This window comes from Sycon ciliatum, chromosome 1 (assembly GCF_964019385.1).
Source record: "Sycon ciliatum chromosome 1, ocSycCili1.1, whole genome shotgun sequence".
Lineage (NCBI taxonomy): Eukaryota > Metazoa > Porifera > Calcarea > Leucosolenida > Sycettidae > Sycon > Sycon ciliatum.
The window spans coordinates 54,467,637-54,484,848 of record NC_088643.1 but is presented as its reverse complement, the minus strand read 5'-3'; the positions used below and the strand labels follow the sequence as shown (position 1 = coordinate 54,484,848).

At 49.3% G+C, this 17,212-nt stretch overlaps 1 protein-coding gene across 1 annotated transcript; it reads left to right on the top strand.

The window, feature by feature from the left end:
- Nucleotides 1–258: 258 nt before the first annotated feature.
- Nucleotides 259–16,923, top strand: LOC135831083 (uncharacterized). The gene is made up of 5 exons (XM_065343337.1): nt 259–2,472; nt 3,290–4,117; nt 4,490–5,785; nt 8,384–8,491; nt 14,960–16,923. Exons 1-5 carry the CDS (start codon nt 746–748, stop codon nt 16,191–16,193), a joined length of 5,193 nt encoding a protein of 1,730 aa, XP_065199409.1. The 5' UTR covers nt 259–745; the 3' UTR covers nt 16,194–16,923.
- Nucleotides 16,924–17,212: the final 289 nt, after the last annotated feature.

The following is a 17,212-nucleotide window of genomic DNA, read 5'->3' as shown; positions in this document are numbered from 1 at the left end:
AACCATTATTATACCACTCAGCATGCTCGCTCAGTGCCGCCAGGATCCGAATCCAAAGCTCCTGATGCCACATCCATTGTACTTGACATCCGGTCTGTCAAGCCGTCGACGCGTCGTGCGCCCACATGCCCATACTAGCAAACATCGCCGGACTCTTATAGTTTTTCTTAGTATTAAACATCAGGTCAGATTCAGATCTACACGACCGTACACGTATGTCATGTAACGTAAAAGGTCGTTGAGTTTGTACTGACTCCGTATCTGCAGCACTGACCATGCTCCAGACTCAAGTCTCCAGTCAAACCTGAGTGTAACAAACCGCCTGAGAATCCATTCCGAGCCCGAGCCCGACACACTGCGCTGCTCTTTCCCCTCGAAACGTCCAGGATGACTGTGATGTGCTTGCGTTCCAAACGCATGGTGGAGTCGTTGCCATTCATAGAGCGGTGCCGCTATTTCTACCCCATTGCATTCGTCAACTCTTCTGGCACCGTGGCGTGATACCTTGCCGAATCAACGATTGATCCGCTCGACGCCAAGCCGCGAGCCGGTCGTCTTGTGCACATGGGTGAGGTACCGGGTGGCCAGACCCGTCGCTAGTAGATCTACCAGTGCTGCAACCAACCTCAGGTTGCCCTACAGCTGTGCCGGAATAGTTCAGCTTATTTAGACTCCCGTGTTTCAGTTAGGAGGGGCGCCTCGGACGGGCTCCAGGGCACAGTCAGTCGGGGTAGCACAGGCGAAGATGCCGGACGACCGTAGCAAATCCGACGGCGTGAGCGTCAATGTTGCTGTGTTGGGCCTGCCCAGTCATTCACTTCTCAAAGAGCAGTACGACGCGGCACGTCGCTCTTCCGGCAGAAAACACGCCGGTGCGGAGTTGACCAGCACTCCACGCCCCATCGCCTCGGACATTCGAGAGCGCTGCAAGCGTCTGGGCGTGGGCAAATCGTCACTGTGCTCACGATTCATTCTGGAAAAACTGGATGACTACCATCAACTCAGAGACCAGTTGACGTCGGTCGTCACAAGATCGCAATTTGAGACGCCGACAATCAACGGTGACCATTTCCTGTACTTCGGTTCTACGAAACGACAGTTCTGCATGGGGCGGCCAGGTAGCAACCACCGGGCCAGCCATACCGCACACTTTCAGATCGTCGAGCAGACTACGTTCATCGACCCTACTACGGCCACAGGCACGAATCCTCCGCTGCCATTTCCCGGATGCTCGCGCTACGTGGATTCGGCACTGAACCAAGTGATCTCGACCAATGGCTCTGCAACGAAGACGAGCTGTGTTGGAAGGCCGCAGAGCTCGATAGACAGCATGAACAAAGCGTTCTCACTTCCATCTAGGCCAGGTGCATCTTCTCATTATTACATGCAACCAGTTCTGTCGTCACCTCTTCAACAGTCACCAGTGGCTGGCTCAGCAACGCTGCATTGTAGCCCACTGCGATCTCCAAAATCACCGCAGACTTTGATGCCGCAGCCAACTCCACCATCACAGCAGGCTCTGAAGCCATACACACACCCAAAGCCAGTGAAGACACTGCCAGCGAAGCCTGCGCTTTCCCCCAAACCTGCAGTACTTCCGAAACCTGCGCTGTCGAAACCAACTCCGCCTGCACTACCGCCGAAGCCAACTCAGCCTGCGCTACCCGCGAAGCCTGCGCTACCCGCGAAGCCTGCGCTACCAGCGAAGCCTGCGCTACCAGCGAAGCCACACCAGCCTCCCGAACCTCCTCGGTGCCCACGTCCCCAATTGCAGTCACAGGCAAACGGATCGCCTAAATTGCCTGAAAAGCCAGGTGCCTATCCGCGCGGTCAGGAAGTGCTCCCCCAGGACTTCCATGTAGATGGTTTCGTCCTGGTACTAGATATGTCTAGGTCAGAGAAGGAAATGGAATTGCAGCAAGATCTATTGGCAGCAACAGTCAAGCAACTCGCCAAACAAAGCAAGCCCAAACCAGTGGTGATAGCTGTGACGAAATCGGAAACCCTGAGCCCTCAGCGACAGAGAGAAGTCAAGACCTACTGGAAGGCTATCTCGCCCGGAAAGCGTCGGATACCGCTCTTCTTCTGCTCAGCGGAGCAGGGCATTGTGGACGATCCGTTTCTCTACCTGTCTACACTGGTCATCAGGAGGTCACTAGGCTGGAAGGCGAACAGTATGCCTCAGCCGCAGCTAATCCTGTACACGCATCACGAACGCCTGCTGGTCGCCAGACTGCAACGGGCCGTGATAGCACTGCAGTCGCTCGTCATGCACTTCAGCGGCGTGCGCAACTGGAGCCAAGTGTCACTGGATCGGCTGCAGAAAGAGCATGGCAGCCAGGCACTGGAGACTGCCCTGGCAATGCTGGGTGAGAGCAACTGCCGCTCCATCCTGCAGAACAGCGCTGACAAGATCCACGGCGTAGCATCCGATGCCGGAACACGAGCAAGGAATGCTGCCACTTTGAAGAGGTCAGTTTACCAAAGCGACCTGTGCTTATCTGAATCTTGCCCCACCGCAGGCTATTCCTGAGACAGTAGTAGTAGTGATGCAGTTTACAATACCGTGTTTTCCGGAATAAAAGCCGCACTTTAAATATTCACAATTCACCCCAAAAATGGGGAGTGTGGCTTATATCCCAGGGCGGCATATATTCCAGTACGGCTTATGCTCCGTAAAATACGGTATTACTTTTTTCATGCTGAGACTGTTCACTGTGGTCAGCTTTATGGCGCTACGGGCATCAGGCAGTGATGACAAGTGAAATCTAAACTCATTAATGTAGCAGCGGGCTTTGGGTAGGAGGGGAAGGGAGGGGGTGAGCACACGGGCAAAGCAAACTGGGCTCAGCTACTACTATGACGCTAAGCGCACACTTCAGCTGTACAACCACCCCAATACACATAGAAATCTTCAGTAGACTCTGCAGAGCCGTACGGGAACAGAACTCTGCATGAACCAGTCCGAATATCAGTTGTAGCATTGTCTTGAAACTTAGATGACTGGTCTCTGAAGACTCCCTCCCCCCCCCCCCCCCCTCCCCCATTTTTCACCATGTCATAGTCATTCAGACTCTCTGTTGTATGTTACCTTCAGTGCAACCAACACAAGTAGGAAGGTACTACTGTAGTACACTACAACGGAACAAAAGTGTGTTGATGGTTTCTATGCGGTGCCTGCTTTTTTCTTGAACAACCTCATGCCTTTTTACAAGCTTCTACTTCAAAGTATGATGTAATGTGCTATGCAAGTTGGCATGATCTTTTTACAATTTCTTTGCCATTGCAGGCAACATGCTATTCGTGTCAACCACCCATGCCCCAAATCACCCATGTCCAAATCAGCTACGATCTCTTCAAATGGAAAATCAGACTCCTTTGACCAAACCAGCTCGGAGGATAAGCAGCCTTCCTCTCCCACCAAATTGCAGTACACTGACAGAAGGAGGAAACGATCTGCGTCAATGCCCAGCGTAGTCGTCGAAGCACACGTAAAACGCTGGCTAGCCAGTCCCAGCCTCCACCATGTGAATCAGCCACATATCAGCAGTGAACAGCAGACGCATGAGCCTGCTGATGGGCTCGATGCCAACGCAGATAACGACCAATACCTTCTAGGCACTGATGATGAAGAAGACTATGTCGAGAGTCGGGCATCTGCTAAACGTTGCCATCAGGATAGGATGGAAATGCCACGTGATTGCAGTGGCAGTGGTGCATCCAACGGCCGTGCCAATGCCAAGCCGCAAGACCTCAACCGCAACAATGCCATGTCAACTGGGCATGATAACACAAATAGCACACACCAAGAGCCGCCAGTAACCAGCACGCCTGTTCTGACCTTGATCCAAACACACAATGGGAACTGTAGCCACGGCCCGCACACTTCTATGTCATCAAAACACCCTGAGCAGCATGGCGTGTTGAACAAGAACGGGTGTGCAGAGATGCCACAGTCAAACACAGAGCACAGTGATGGTGATACAACTGACTACTCCACTGTTTCAGACGACAGCAGTGACAGCGAACCTCCGGCACGTTTCGCCCTTCAGAGGAAGCGGATATCCTCATCAGGGCACGGGGGTAGTGAAACTGAGTCACCGTACGTCATGACCATGTAAGTGAGCCTGAACTCTGCTTGATGAGGGCATAGTGGGAGAGGCTAGAATCAGGCAGAGTGAAAACTATCTATTGCGTATATAGACTCGGATAAGAAGTACACCTGGCCATTATGTACAGATTCAACGGTACCGCTTTTTCCTTCATAAGAGCGCATGCAGAGTCAGTGCATTGTAAATTTGCTATGATGGACTCGAGTTGACATACCTGCAGCGGATCATACAGTATTGCTTGGTGATGCGGTGTTCGTTAGTCCTGCATATCATGGTCAGCATTACAGCTTTAGTCCGAAGGGTGTGTGTATGTGCATGCGTGTATGTACATGTGTGTACGTGTATGCCGGAACGCACACGGTGCCTTCTGCATCCAGGGTGAGACGGATGATCAAGAGCATATATCAGTCGGACGGCGAGGAAGACAAAGAAGAGGATGGCAACAGCAGTGACTACGACGATGACATCAAGAGCTGGACGTTGCCGGCACGTCGTAAGGCGAGTGAATCAGACTCGGCAGAAGAAAATGTGTTTAATGACTCTGGCAGTGCGACAGATAGAGATGACCCGGACTACATCGAATCTTGGGAAATCGGTGCACCGGCTGCATCCACTCCACCATTGCTACCAAGGAGGAGAACATCTACAGGAACTTCCGTACGACTTCCCACTGTTCCCACTCATCGGTCTATCCACAACAAAGGCCGTGGTAAGAAGCAATCATCCGGGGAAAGGTTAAGGAGCAAGAGGTCAGCACGGCCGCAGTACTTACCGAGAGTGCCAGGCAAGCAGCTTGGAGGCAATCTACCACGGCGTCTGCACATCTCCCCCGTTTCTCCTAGAACACGCAAGCGCCAGGGTTACATCACGCTGGAACAGCCAGACGGCCATGCCGATAGCCCACTGAGCGTAGTGGACATTAGCAGCAGCAAGGACTATCCGGACACTAGCACTGACAGCAACCAGCGTCCCCTGCATCAAACTACTGACGCTTTTGAGGAGCGTTCAGTTGCCTCAGTGGACAGCGGCATCACATCACTGCCTGGCGAGAGAGATTACGAAGACAGCGATAGGACATCAACACACACCATGTCATCACAGTCATCCGTGTCCAGTGCAGAGCGCAGTGGCAGTCAAAGAATATCCAAAAAGCCCAGCTTGGAAACCCGACAAGAGGAGAAGGAACAGGAAGATGCGGACGAACACGATTACATTTTTCTATGCTGCTCAGAACCCCAGGAAGTACCTACTACAACGAGCCGGAAGGAGACGGAGAATGGCCACCAGTCCCTGAACATGGACAAAACGCGTTCTTCATCGAGTGCATGCGAAAGAATGGAGATAGAGAATAACCGTGAGCACTTGGTTCCAAAACCCAGTGAATCCATACCCCTGGATCTAGCCACTGACCATCAAACAACTGCAACTATCCAGGCGAGAAATGAGTCCGTGGATTCCAATATTGAACCTAACCACATGGCATTACCCGACGGCAGACCTAAAGAAGATCTCAGCACTCCTAACAACAACAAGAAGACATCCAAGGCAAAAAAATCACCAAAATTACCCGACAAACTTGAATGGCGCGACTCGAATATCGTCCTGGTGGACATGCAGAGTGACACCGAACAAACAGAGCCCCAGAAAATGCCTGAAGAGTTCAAATCAAGGAGGTAAGATTATAATTGCTGAGCAGGATTCAAAAAATTCAACTTCGAATGGACCAACATTCTTTGAGAAATGTCCTTTAGGTAATAACTTAGTAAGAGTCCATAAACAAGAGTAACTTATCCAACTGTGATCTCTTTTCTATGGGCCAGATGCACGGCGCGCTGCCTTCATTTACGTACATCATTCAGCTGCAGTCCGCGCACTGCGGCAAATCAAACACCGCACTTTCTCTCTGGTTTGAAATGAACTTTCGCACGGAACTGAGTTTACGCGTCAAAATTTTGAGATCGCGTAGGTATTGGTCCTATTGGAACAAATTGAGCAAAAATGGATGGGCTCGTACGAAAAATTGTGGGTTTGAGTGCATGCTTTGAGAGCGTGATGGAGGCAACTTACGTAATGATGGCAGCGCGCCGCGCACTGACCCATAACCACAGTTGCATACTCGTGTTATGCACTCTTGGTAATAGGAAGAGTACATAACCCCCAAGAGGTGTGCAACTGCCGGCACAACCTCTATGCAGTGCTGCATTATACTCAGCATCGTGGCCAGATCACTGAATGCCGATAACCCCCTTCTGAGCCGGGTGACCTGCCTACCAGACATGGTCGAAATCTGCTCTACAATGCAAGTGTAGCCGTCATGTTGTTTAGTCCAGGTACTGTGCGTCTGAGGTCCAATGATATTGCACTAGGCAAGGTCCTACGAGAGAGCTTGGAAGCTCAGGGCCCTACGCTATGCTTTTTTGCCTTGATGACCTAGACAAAAAAAAGCATAGGGATGTTATAAATTCTTTAAAAAAATCCTTTTTTTTAGACATAACCTGGGATTCGAACCCGCACTATCGCGCGCCCTGCATGCATCCCCCGATACACTTCGCATACATACTAATTCTTCCAAGTTGTTTCACATTGTGATCTTGCATTTGAAAGCCCTATTTGAATATGCATTGTGGCCAGCCGTCTTTGATGGCACGGTACGGTAGGGGATAGGTACGGGACAGGTACGATCGAGGGTAATACGACACCGTCTCCCGTACCGTACCATCAAACACAGCTGGCCACATACAGCTGCCCGCAATATTCAAATAGGGCTTTCAAACGCAAGATAATAACGTGAAGCAACTTGGAAGAATGGGTATGAATGCGAAGTGTATGGGGGAATGCATGTAGGGCGATAGTGCGGGTACGAATCCCAGGATATGCCTGAAAAAAAAATAGGAGAATTGAAAAATTTATAACATCCTATGCTTTTTTGCCGTCAGATACGGATAGCGCCAGGCGTGACACAAACAAACAAACAAACAAACACACAAATACCAAATTAAAGCTGTGTGGACCCTGGCTAGCGCCAGACGTTACTGAAGTAACGTCTTCTGCATAGCTACGGGAATAAAAGTACTTTACAGTCCATACTCTTAAACAAGTTTGCAGTACTAAAGTATTTTTTGCAGAGAGGCCTCTTTTACAGGCAAAAGCAACACATGATTCTCAGGAAAGACCAGGGTATATTGTAAGACCAGATATATTATATTAACGTCAATTAAAGTTAGTGATCTCCGGATTTTTATGGGTCCGCGAGGTGAAATTCTAACGAATTCTGTCTCAAAACCGGGAAATGACTGTACATGTACATATCGTTTTGCACATAACGACTTCAAAGATTGTTTTAAATTCGTTTAAAAAATCGTTAGAATTAAATGTTTATACAAAAGAGAAAGACCAAGGAACTACAAGTTACACTATACTGTCCACTAACACCACGTAGCGTAACTTGTAGTTCCTTGGTCTTTCTCTTTTGTATAAATTAAACCTTGCCTCTCCATCTGAGAATTAAATGTTCGTTAAGATTACTGGTCTTACTAGCCCTTGGCGGATTATGCCAGCATAATATTTGGCATACTCTTGGGATTTCGTAAAAAAATTATGCTCCGGCATAATATACGGATTCCAACGTGTAAGGTCGGCATAATCTTTCGGTTTTTCTTGACAAAAATTATGCTTAGGGGCATAATACAGCTTTGTCAGAAAGCCTGCAGATGTTTTTTTTTTAAATACCCCAGTTACGACTCCTTGCCATAGCCCTTGGCGGATTATGCCAGCATAACTTAGTATTATTTGGCATAATCTTGGGATTTCGTCAAAAAATTATGCTCCGGCATAATAATTATACGGATTCGAACGTGTAAGGTCGGCATAATCTTTGGGTTTAGACAAAAATTATGCTTAGGGCATGGCCGTGTGTGTATGCGTGGTTTCTCAATACTCTATGTACAGCGTGAATACATAGTGGAACCGAGCATTATTCAGCATATTTGTTGGCATAATTGTGGCATAATCAAAAGCATAATTTGACGATTGGCCGAGCATAGTCCGCCAATGGCTAGGTCATACAGTAGCATGTTTCAACGACTATAAGCCGCACTCAATTATAAGCCGCGCACTCAATTATAAGTCACACTCCACTTTCAGGTTCGAGCCAGATTTTTTCAATACAATTATCCACATAAGAAGGATGGTAATTGAAAGAAAAAATGCAGTACATTGTTTCCAAGGTAATGCACACTGAGGTTACACTGTATTGCCATGTGTTACTGCAGCGCCTCCGAAGATTTGGTGACAATACCACGCGCTGTGCCACAAATCATCACAATAAAGCCCAGGAGCGCATCGCTTGCCCCAAGCTACTATCAGAGAGACCTGGACCGGTAAGGGAGTTCTGTTCTGAACCGTGCGGTACACGTGCTGTATACTACTGCCATAAGATATGCACTGAAGCACATAGCATACTTAGCGGAGGATGTTCAGGTTGCGGGTTGTAACTCCGAGTGTTCATGCCGCTAGGCAATCATCAGGCAACTGGTACTGCGGTTCTACCCAGCTGTACTCATACTTCAAGTACACGGGGATCAACGGACTCGTTGCACTGAAGCACTAAACCTAACGAGCTAACGAGGAGAAAATCCGCTGTTAATTAATTTATAAGGGCATGTGTGATTGGTAGGATTGGGATCCAAATCTCAGATCCATCAGATCCTTCAGAGTCAAACAAACACTTTATTTTTGGACCTTGACTGTTGCCATGTTGACAAAGTACAAAATGGCACTTACAGGTCACAACAGTCCTTCTCATCGTGCGTGTCGTACGAAAAGTCAACAACAGTATCTCGATGCACGTGTGTGCGTATCACACGGTGTACGAAAATGATTTTTACCTGCCATATACGCACAAAGATCACATTCGGATCCGGTCAACCCTGCTCCCCCGAGGTGGGTTGATCGGATCCAAATCCAAAGGATCCGGATCCGGATTTGACCAATCGAAAGGGTGCGAACCCAGTGGATCCGCTTGATCTGGATCCCGATTCTACCAATCGAACATACCCTAAGGTTCTCCAAACATGCACACCTTTTTGCACTACTAGTGTGTTATACGATTTTCCTTTCCCTGGCTGAAAAGTCAAGGTGGGGCTTGCGAGACGGGGCGCTCTCGCGCTACTTTATACGGTGTTAGTGGTGTTTACAGTATGCAGCAGGGATGTGTACGCTTCTGCCAACGTGTGATTCCCAACTGTAACAGTTTTCCCCTGTTCTCTACAACTTTACACTCCCTCGCACCTCATGCGTCTTACGCCTGTCTATTAGCACCTTCATTGGCGCCATTGCCACATGTATACTACCACATTTTGCATATAACTGGTCGAGGCACGCTCAACCAGGCCTCTTACTTTTCAAGTTTGATTAAACCTGTTACACTGGTAGCAGAGGATGGTTACTACTCTGCTTTTGGCAGGTGTTCTGGTCGCTCTGCTTACGCTCCTCGTACTCGTCGTTCGGCTGATAAACGATATCAAGACCGCTCAGCGCGTTAGCCAAGGAAACCGAACGATACATCCGAACTCGGAACCGTGGGAGCCAACACCCCGCCTTACGAAAGAGCCGCCTGTGTTTGGAGGAGATTCCGCTACATTCAAAGAATGGACGTTTGCAATGGACATGGCCCTACGGTCGTTGGCACTCCCAAATGCGGCACAGAGGGTCGACTACGCGGCAGGATTTTTGACTGGAAACGCTCGTCTTTGGTTGATAGCGGCATTGGAAGCTAACCAAGTGTTTTCCGACTGGCCTGCTCTGAAAGCGGCACTTGGCGATGTGTACGGACCACGGCACAACGAGGAAACATCGCGTATGGGACTAATTTCCGCAGCGCAGCGCGGGTCGCTGGACGCATACATTGCTGCTTTCACTCGCCTCAGCCTGCAAGTGCCGGAAATCGACCACCACACCAGAGCGCTGCTGTTCGTCAGGGGTCTAGTGCCGCACATCCAGCGACAGGTCATGCGTGAGCATCCACGTACCCTGGAGCAAGCTGTCATGGCAGCAAACACCGTGGAGCAGTCGTCAGGGCCACCGGCGTCGGGGCCACCAGCCAGTAGAGAGTCGCGTTCCGTGCCCAGCTTCCGTGGTCAGGGCCTCCGCAAGCTGACGGACCAAGAGCGTGTCCAACTGCGAGCAATGGGACACTGCTTTGCTTGCAGGAAGCCAGGCCACCTCGCTAAAGACTGTACTGAGGGTGGACAGCGCTACCCAAACGCTGGTCGCCAGTAAGAAAGGGGGTGCGCTTACTGGCGACGACCCAAGCACCCACGCCGGTACCAGTCGCTAACCGGTTCGGAGCTCTGGAGGTTGAAGACGTTGCTCTCCAGGAACCTACGGAGCCGGAGACACCCATAGCTGTAGGAAATTGTCCCGTTGCAGAAAGGTGTCATGTCAGCAACGTCAGCGTCGGCAATGAACCTGAACACGACCTACTGCACATACAGGGAAAGATCGGCGGTCGCCGTGCAGTGATGCTGATAGATTCCGGTTCGACGCATGACTTCATTGCAGACAGTTTGTTCGAAAGCATCATCTTGACACGGATGCAAGCTCAGCAGTGCTGAGCGTAACATTGGCGGATGGCTCGACCAGCGAGGTCCCGCAGATTTCCACACGCACGCTAAGGGTGACAGTCGGGGGCTTCAGTGAGGAACAGCACTTTACTGTGTATCCCCTGACTCGCTACGACGCTATTCTTGGCAAGCCGTGGCTTACAAGGAACAACCCCAGCATCAACTTCCGTACGAACGAAGTTCAGTTGGACGGTGAGCCCTTTGTTGCCAAATTGCCTTCAGCTAACCCGCCGACAGCCGACCGGCCATCTGTGGAAAGCATGTTTATCAGTGGCCGACAAGCTCGTCATGCCCTGAGGAGTGGAGCCGAGGGGTTTCTTGCATGGGTCACTGCTGCAAACGAGGAGAATCGTTCCGGGCCACAACTCCAGGAATCAGAGCAACAAGACATCCAGAACCTGCTCAAGAGGTACCAGGATTTATTTCCAGACGAGCTGCCGAATGAGCTTCCACCGAAGAGACCAGTCGACCATGAAATCCAGATAGAAGATGGAGCCAGACCACCGTCTCGACCCGCCTACCGCCTGCCGAAACCAGAGATGGACGAGCTCCAGTCACAGCTGTCAGAATTACTTGAGAAGGGATTCATTGAGCCAAGTAAGTCGCCATACGGTGCACCTGTGTTTTTTGTGAAAAAGTCGGATGGTACTCTGAGAATGGTGTGCGATTGGCGAGAATTGAATAGAATTACGATCAAAAACAAAGCTTGTCTTCCTAATATTGATGACTTATTCGACACGATCCAGGGCAGTGCATATTTCTCCAAGTTGGACTTGCGGTCGGGGTACAATCAAATCAGAATTCAAGACTCGGATGTTTCTAAGACGGCCATTAATACGCCGTTCGGCCACTTCCAATTTAGAGTCATGGGATTCGGGCTGACTAATGCCCCGGCCACCTTTCAGTCACTCATGAACTCTATTCTTCAACCGCATCTCCGAAAATTCGTTGTAGTATTCTTGGATGACATTCTAGTTTTCAGCAAGACCTGGGAAGATCATCAGCATCATCTTCAAACAGTTCTAGAAACACTTAGAAATAGTGAGCTGTATTGCAAACAGTCTAAATGCGAATTCGGCGTGAGAGAAGTTCTCTTCTTGGGGCATAAAATCAACGGCACATCAATTTCCCCTGATCCCAAGAAGATAAGTGCTGTGGAAACATGGCCAATTCCGTCGTCAGTAACTGATGTGAGGAAGTTTCTTGGCTTTGCAAACTATTTCCGAAGGTTCATAGATCGACACTCGACCATCTCTCGTCCATTAGAAGAAATCACCGGAAAAAATTCACGCTTTGAATGGAGCGCTGCTAGACAGAAGGCATTCGAGTCTCTAAAATCAGCATTACTCGAGGCGCCAGTGTTGCAACTGGCCGATGTTGAGAAAAGCTTCACGGTAGAAACTGACGCAAGTGACTTTGCCGTGGCGGGTGTGCTCCTGCAGCAGGGAGAAGATATGGATTTGCATCCCGTAGCCTATTGTAGTCGGAAACTGTCAGCTGCAGAACGCAACTATACTGCGGCCGAGAGGGAAACGTTGGCTGTGGTATTTGCATTAAAGTGCTGGAGAATCTATCTATTCCGCCACTTTGACCTGATGACTGATAATATGGGTGTTGTCTATTTACGAACCAAACCGACTCTCACCAAGCGTGAGGCAAGATGGGTAGAGTTTTTAGCTGACTATGACTTTACGGTCTTTCACAAACCAGGAAAGAAAAACATTGCCGACCCGCTTTCACGCCGTCCAGATCTGTTCAGTGATTCTGAAATAGGCGGGTCATCCTATCCTCCTAACATTCAGTTGAATGCCATAGAGCATACCCTAGAGATTAATCCAGACTTAGCGCAGTTAATTGTCAGCGGTTACAAGTGCGACAAGGATCTTGCTCCCATTATCAGGAGACTGAAAAATTCAAGCCATGACAATCTGCACGACCGTTACCTTCTAAATGAAACACCCGGTTATCTTTATCTCAGATCTTCACCACAGAACAGGTTATGCATTCCAAAGAGTAGCAAACTCCGACTCGCCCTGCTTCAAGAATACCATGACTGTGTGACTGCGGGGCATCCCGGTCGAGATCGCACCTATTTCAGACTCGCTAGATATTTCTATTGGCCCAGAATGGGACTGGATGTAAAGGCGTTTGTCAAGTCATGTGACGTCTGCCAACGAGTTAAAGGCGGCCAGCTAAAAACTGGTCTCTTGCAGAATTTACCAGTGCCCAGTCAGCCGTGGGCGGATATCTCGATGGATTTTATCATGGGTTTGCCTAGGACCGATACAGGTCATGATGCTATATATGTATTTGTAGACCGCTTGACAAAGTGTGTACATTTAGCACCTACTTCCTCTACTATTGACGCTAAAGGAAGTGCTGATCTGTATATTCAACATGTATTTCGACTTCATGGTTTGAGTTCTAGTATTGTATGTGATCGTGATCCAAGATTTACGGCAGCATTTTTTCAGGAATTGTTTGATCGCTTAGGAACGAAACTAGCATTTAGTACTGCCAATCACCCTCAGACAGATGGCCTAACTGAACGAGTAAACAGAATAGTAGAGGATGTGCTGAGGGCTTTTGTAAATCATAAACAAGATAACTGGGATATGCTCCTACCTCTCTGTGAGTTTTCTATCAACAGCGCTACTCAATCATCTACAGGAAACACACCGTTCTTCTTAAATTACGGTCTAAATCCCAGAGCGCCACCCGACTTCCTCAACCCTATTCAGGGAGGCAGAGATTCAGCTGATTGGTTGCAAGCAAGACAAGACGCGGTCAAGATCTCACAAGATGCGCTAGTGGCAGCTCAAGCTCGTCAGGCCTTCTATGCAGATCGGACAAGGGTCGAGGGAAAGCTGAAGGTGGGAGATTTGGTAATGGTCTACCGGGATTTCCTCCTGACTCCTGAAGCTCGGGACCGACCATCCCATAAATTACGCCCCAAGTGGTTTGGCCCCTTTCCTATAACCCATGTGGTCGGCCCGAATGCCTACAAGCTCAAGTTGCCTCATACCAGCCGCTGTCACCCGGTATTTAATGTGTCGGCACTCCGTGCCTACGAGAAGAACGCTATTCCTAATAGGAGACAGCCTACGCCTCCGCCTATCACGGACCTTGATGGTCATGCCCGCTATGTGGTGGAGAACATTCTCAGTCACCGCCGCCGGCAGAATCAGCTTCAGTACCTAGTCAAGTGGCAAGGCTACTCTGATGCCACTTGGGAGCCTGAACATTATTTGTTGGATGAATCTGGTAATGACATTGTTCCACTTCAGAAGTACAAAACCTTGGCTTCTGCCCGCTGAGTTTTGCAGTTGAACTTCTAGTTTCACCTTACACATTTGTTGAGCTTATTACACTGTATTTGCATGGAGTTTCAGTCGTCTTATTGTGTTACTTCAGTGCGAAGCCTTTTTTCGTCTCGCACGTGTTTGCGCTTATTGTACTCTATTCCACTTGAGCATTTGGGTTATAAGCTCCTTCCTCTCCATAGGAGGGGGATGATGTAACAGTTTTCCCCTGTTCTCTACAACTTTACACTCCCTCGCACCTCATGCGTCTTACGCCTGTCTATTAGCACCTTCATTGGCGCCATTGCCACATGTATACTACCACATTTTGCATATAACTGGTCGAGGCACGCTCAACCAGGCCTCTTACTTTTCAAGTTTGATTAAACCTGTTACACCAACTGCAGCGTACGAAGTGACGTATGCGGAAAAAAATACACAAAAGGGTCTGAAGCACAGGGGCACGTTACCATGTGGTGTGTACGTGTCACGACTCACAAAGGCCAATAAACCTGCCAACCGCAGTTTCTGGTTGTAACGGTAGTCAGGAGCACTGCACCTCACGATGTGTCACCCACTTCATGATATGCTGTTAGTTCACACTCGGTATAGAAGGCATACAATGCACTCAGGTAGAGATACATGTACTTCATGGACCGTATTTATCCGAATATAAGTCGCACCTTTTTACACTAAAATTCAAGGGTAAAAAGGGGGGGATGCAGCTTGCAATCGAGCATGACAGACAGACGTACTACGTACTGACGTGAATAGATCCAAACTGGCTCAAACCTGAAAACGGGGTGCGACTTACAATCAAGTGAGCCTTATAATCGGGGAAATACGGTATTGACAGTCTGTGGTAGTCCGATGATGCTGATATGCCTCTCTGTGTTGTTGTGCACACTGACCATTTGCACAGGAGCTTATCACCACCGAGCGGGGAACAGGTAAGCCTGGATAGGATCACCTCAGCGGAGCCCGAGAGGATCAAGATCAGGCGACCTGAAGCATTGTCAGCCGGTGTAGTAAGTAGATACGACTCTGAGACCCTGACACCTCCTCCAACCGCACGCCAGAGGTTATCCACCCTGGCTCGGAATCTGTTCAGTAGTGGCAGTGGCAGTGAAGGCGGCGGCAGCAGTGCTGTCTCGCCCAACAGAAGAAGAAAGCAGAAGTTGGCATCGGCCTCTGCAAGCTCCGATGGTTCACCGACTCTTTCACCCACATACATCAACCATCTCCCCGTCAATGGCAGCAGCCTCGCCCCAGGTGGTCGTATGGACACAAGGAGCATGACCTTAGGTAGAATTCCCAAGCGGAACAAATTGACACCGACAGCACCTACCTCACCACTCGACGTTCCAACAGCAAAAGGCATGAGACACGAACTGGGCGGCAGCAACAGCAGAAGCGCCAGCGATATCTCACTGGACGTCAATGATATATCTTTGACGCCAACAGTGTCTGCTCCATATCCACCTTCCTTTTCACCTGGACAGGTCCGGTGTCTCCTATTCGGCCATAGAAGCAGCGATTCTAGCAGTCCTGCATCTTCACCCAGCAAGCCGCACACAACACCACCATCACCGATGGCAGCCCGTCCCACCTCACAAGAATTTTCGTCAGTCTACAGCATGGGTCCACGACCTGTTACTGGTGCACAGCTATCATCACAGCCCGTGCAAATACACACAATGACAGCATCTTCACCTAGCAAGCCGCACACAACACCACCATCACCGATGGCAGCCCGTCCCACCTCACAAGAGCTTTCGTCAGCGTACAGCACGGGCCCACTACCGGTTACGGGTGTACAGCTTTCATCACAGCCCGTGCAAATACACACAATGACAAGAAGCAGCGGAAGAGACTCAGCTGATAGATCTCCATCGCCGAGTCCTGCTGTCGGACGCAACCGCAGGGCATGTGGTTCCCTGCCCGCCATCTCCCCACTACCGACGACAGGATTGCATCCTCTGAGTGCAGTGGTACGGCGCTCACTCAGTGACAGCCCTGTTCTCATCAAACACTCATCAAGCTTGGACCCAGAAACAGATGCATTATCACGTCCACTGGCAAATGAACTTGCCGACGAGTTCGACGACTTCTTGACACAGACATCAACCTTTGCGCCATGTCAAGCTCACGGGTAACAGGGTCTTCATCAATGCGCTCGAAAGCGCTGATGAACGAAGAATTGGTAGGGTATGGTGGGCCCTCTATCCTCTGCATGGTCCTCAGAGAAAAGGCAGATCTATTTTTGAAGTAAAATGCAGCAGCTATTGATGCTCCTGCGATGGAAACATTTGGGTTGCCTGCACAACAAATGTATGTATGGCACTTCAAGTGCTTTCATTCTATCACAGCTTGCTTCTCTCAACCAATGCAATGCCACTTTTCTTTTCTTTTTGTAACTGTCTCATTGTTCTATTGGTTGATTTAGACTGAGATCTGAATTCGCCTAAACTGATGCATGCACCCACTGTTGAACTTGATGCAATGCAGCTTTCACACTTGAGAAGTTTTATTAGGTACATGTACAGGCACATTAAAACATCGCAGCTATATCCCCCCCCCCCCCCCCCCCACACACACACATGCACACAGATACAATAATTACAAGACATTATTTGAACTGAGATGTTGCGACTTCAGTGATTATTACAGAATGTGGCTGCTCCTAGTGCTGGAGCTCGCGTTTCCTGCAGCAAAGTGCCAGCCAGTCGGCAGGAAGAGTGAGCGCCTGATATTATTTTGAGATCATTAAATCATCCACGGTATTATATTAATATGGAATGTACCCTTTATCCCTCCAATGTGTATGCAAATTTTCAAAATTGGTGAGCAATGAATGGTGTTGGCCGAGATGGCCTCCGTGCGGAAGTGCTAGACCTACTGAAACTTGAGTGCGGTCAGAAAGTGTGCCAACCAGGCACAAAACCAACAGACTGACTTTATAATAAAACAATTACAGTAAAAACTGTCAAGGCGACCACCTGCCCCAGAAGACCACTGTGACCAGGACCAAGGGATGCTATGTCCAGTCAAACGACCCTGGGTAAGAAGACCACCTGGTAACAGAGACCACATTTTGAAGGTCCATTGAGCGGTCGTCTTAGACAGGTTTCACTGTACTAGTGCTGTGCATGTGATTGTTTGGTCGGATCCAGAC

Bases quoted from the DNA above. Each gene is read 5' to 3' on its own strand.
- LOC135831083 (XM_065343337.1), top strand. From the start codon at position 746: ATGCCGGACGACCGTAGCAAATCCGACGGCGTGAGCGTCAATGTTGCT. The intron at 2,473-3,289 runs GTCAGTTTACCA...TTGCCATTGCAG, and splicing joins AATGCTGCCACTTTGAAGAG to GCAACATGCTATTCGTGTCA. The intron at 8,492-14,959 runs GTAAGGGAGTTC...CCATTTGCACAG, and splicing joins TATCAGAGAGACCTGGACCG to GAGCTTATCACCACCGAGCG.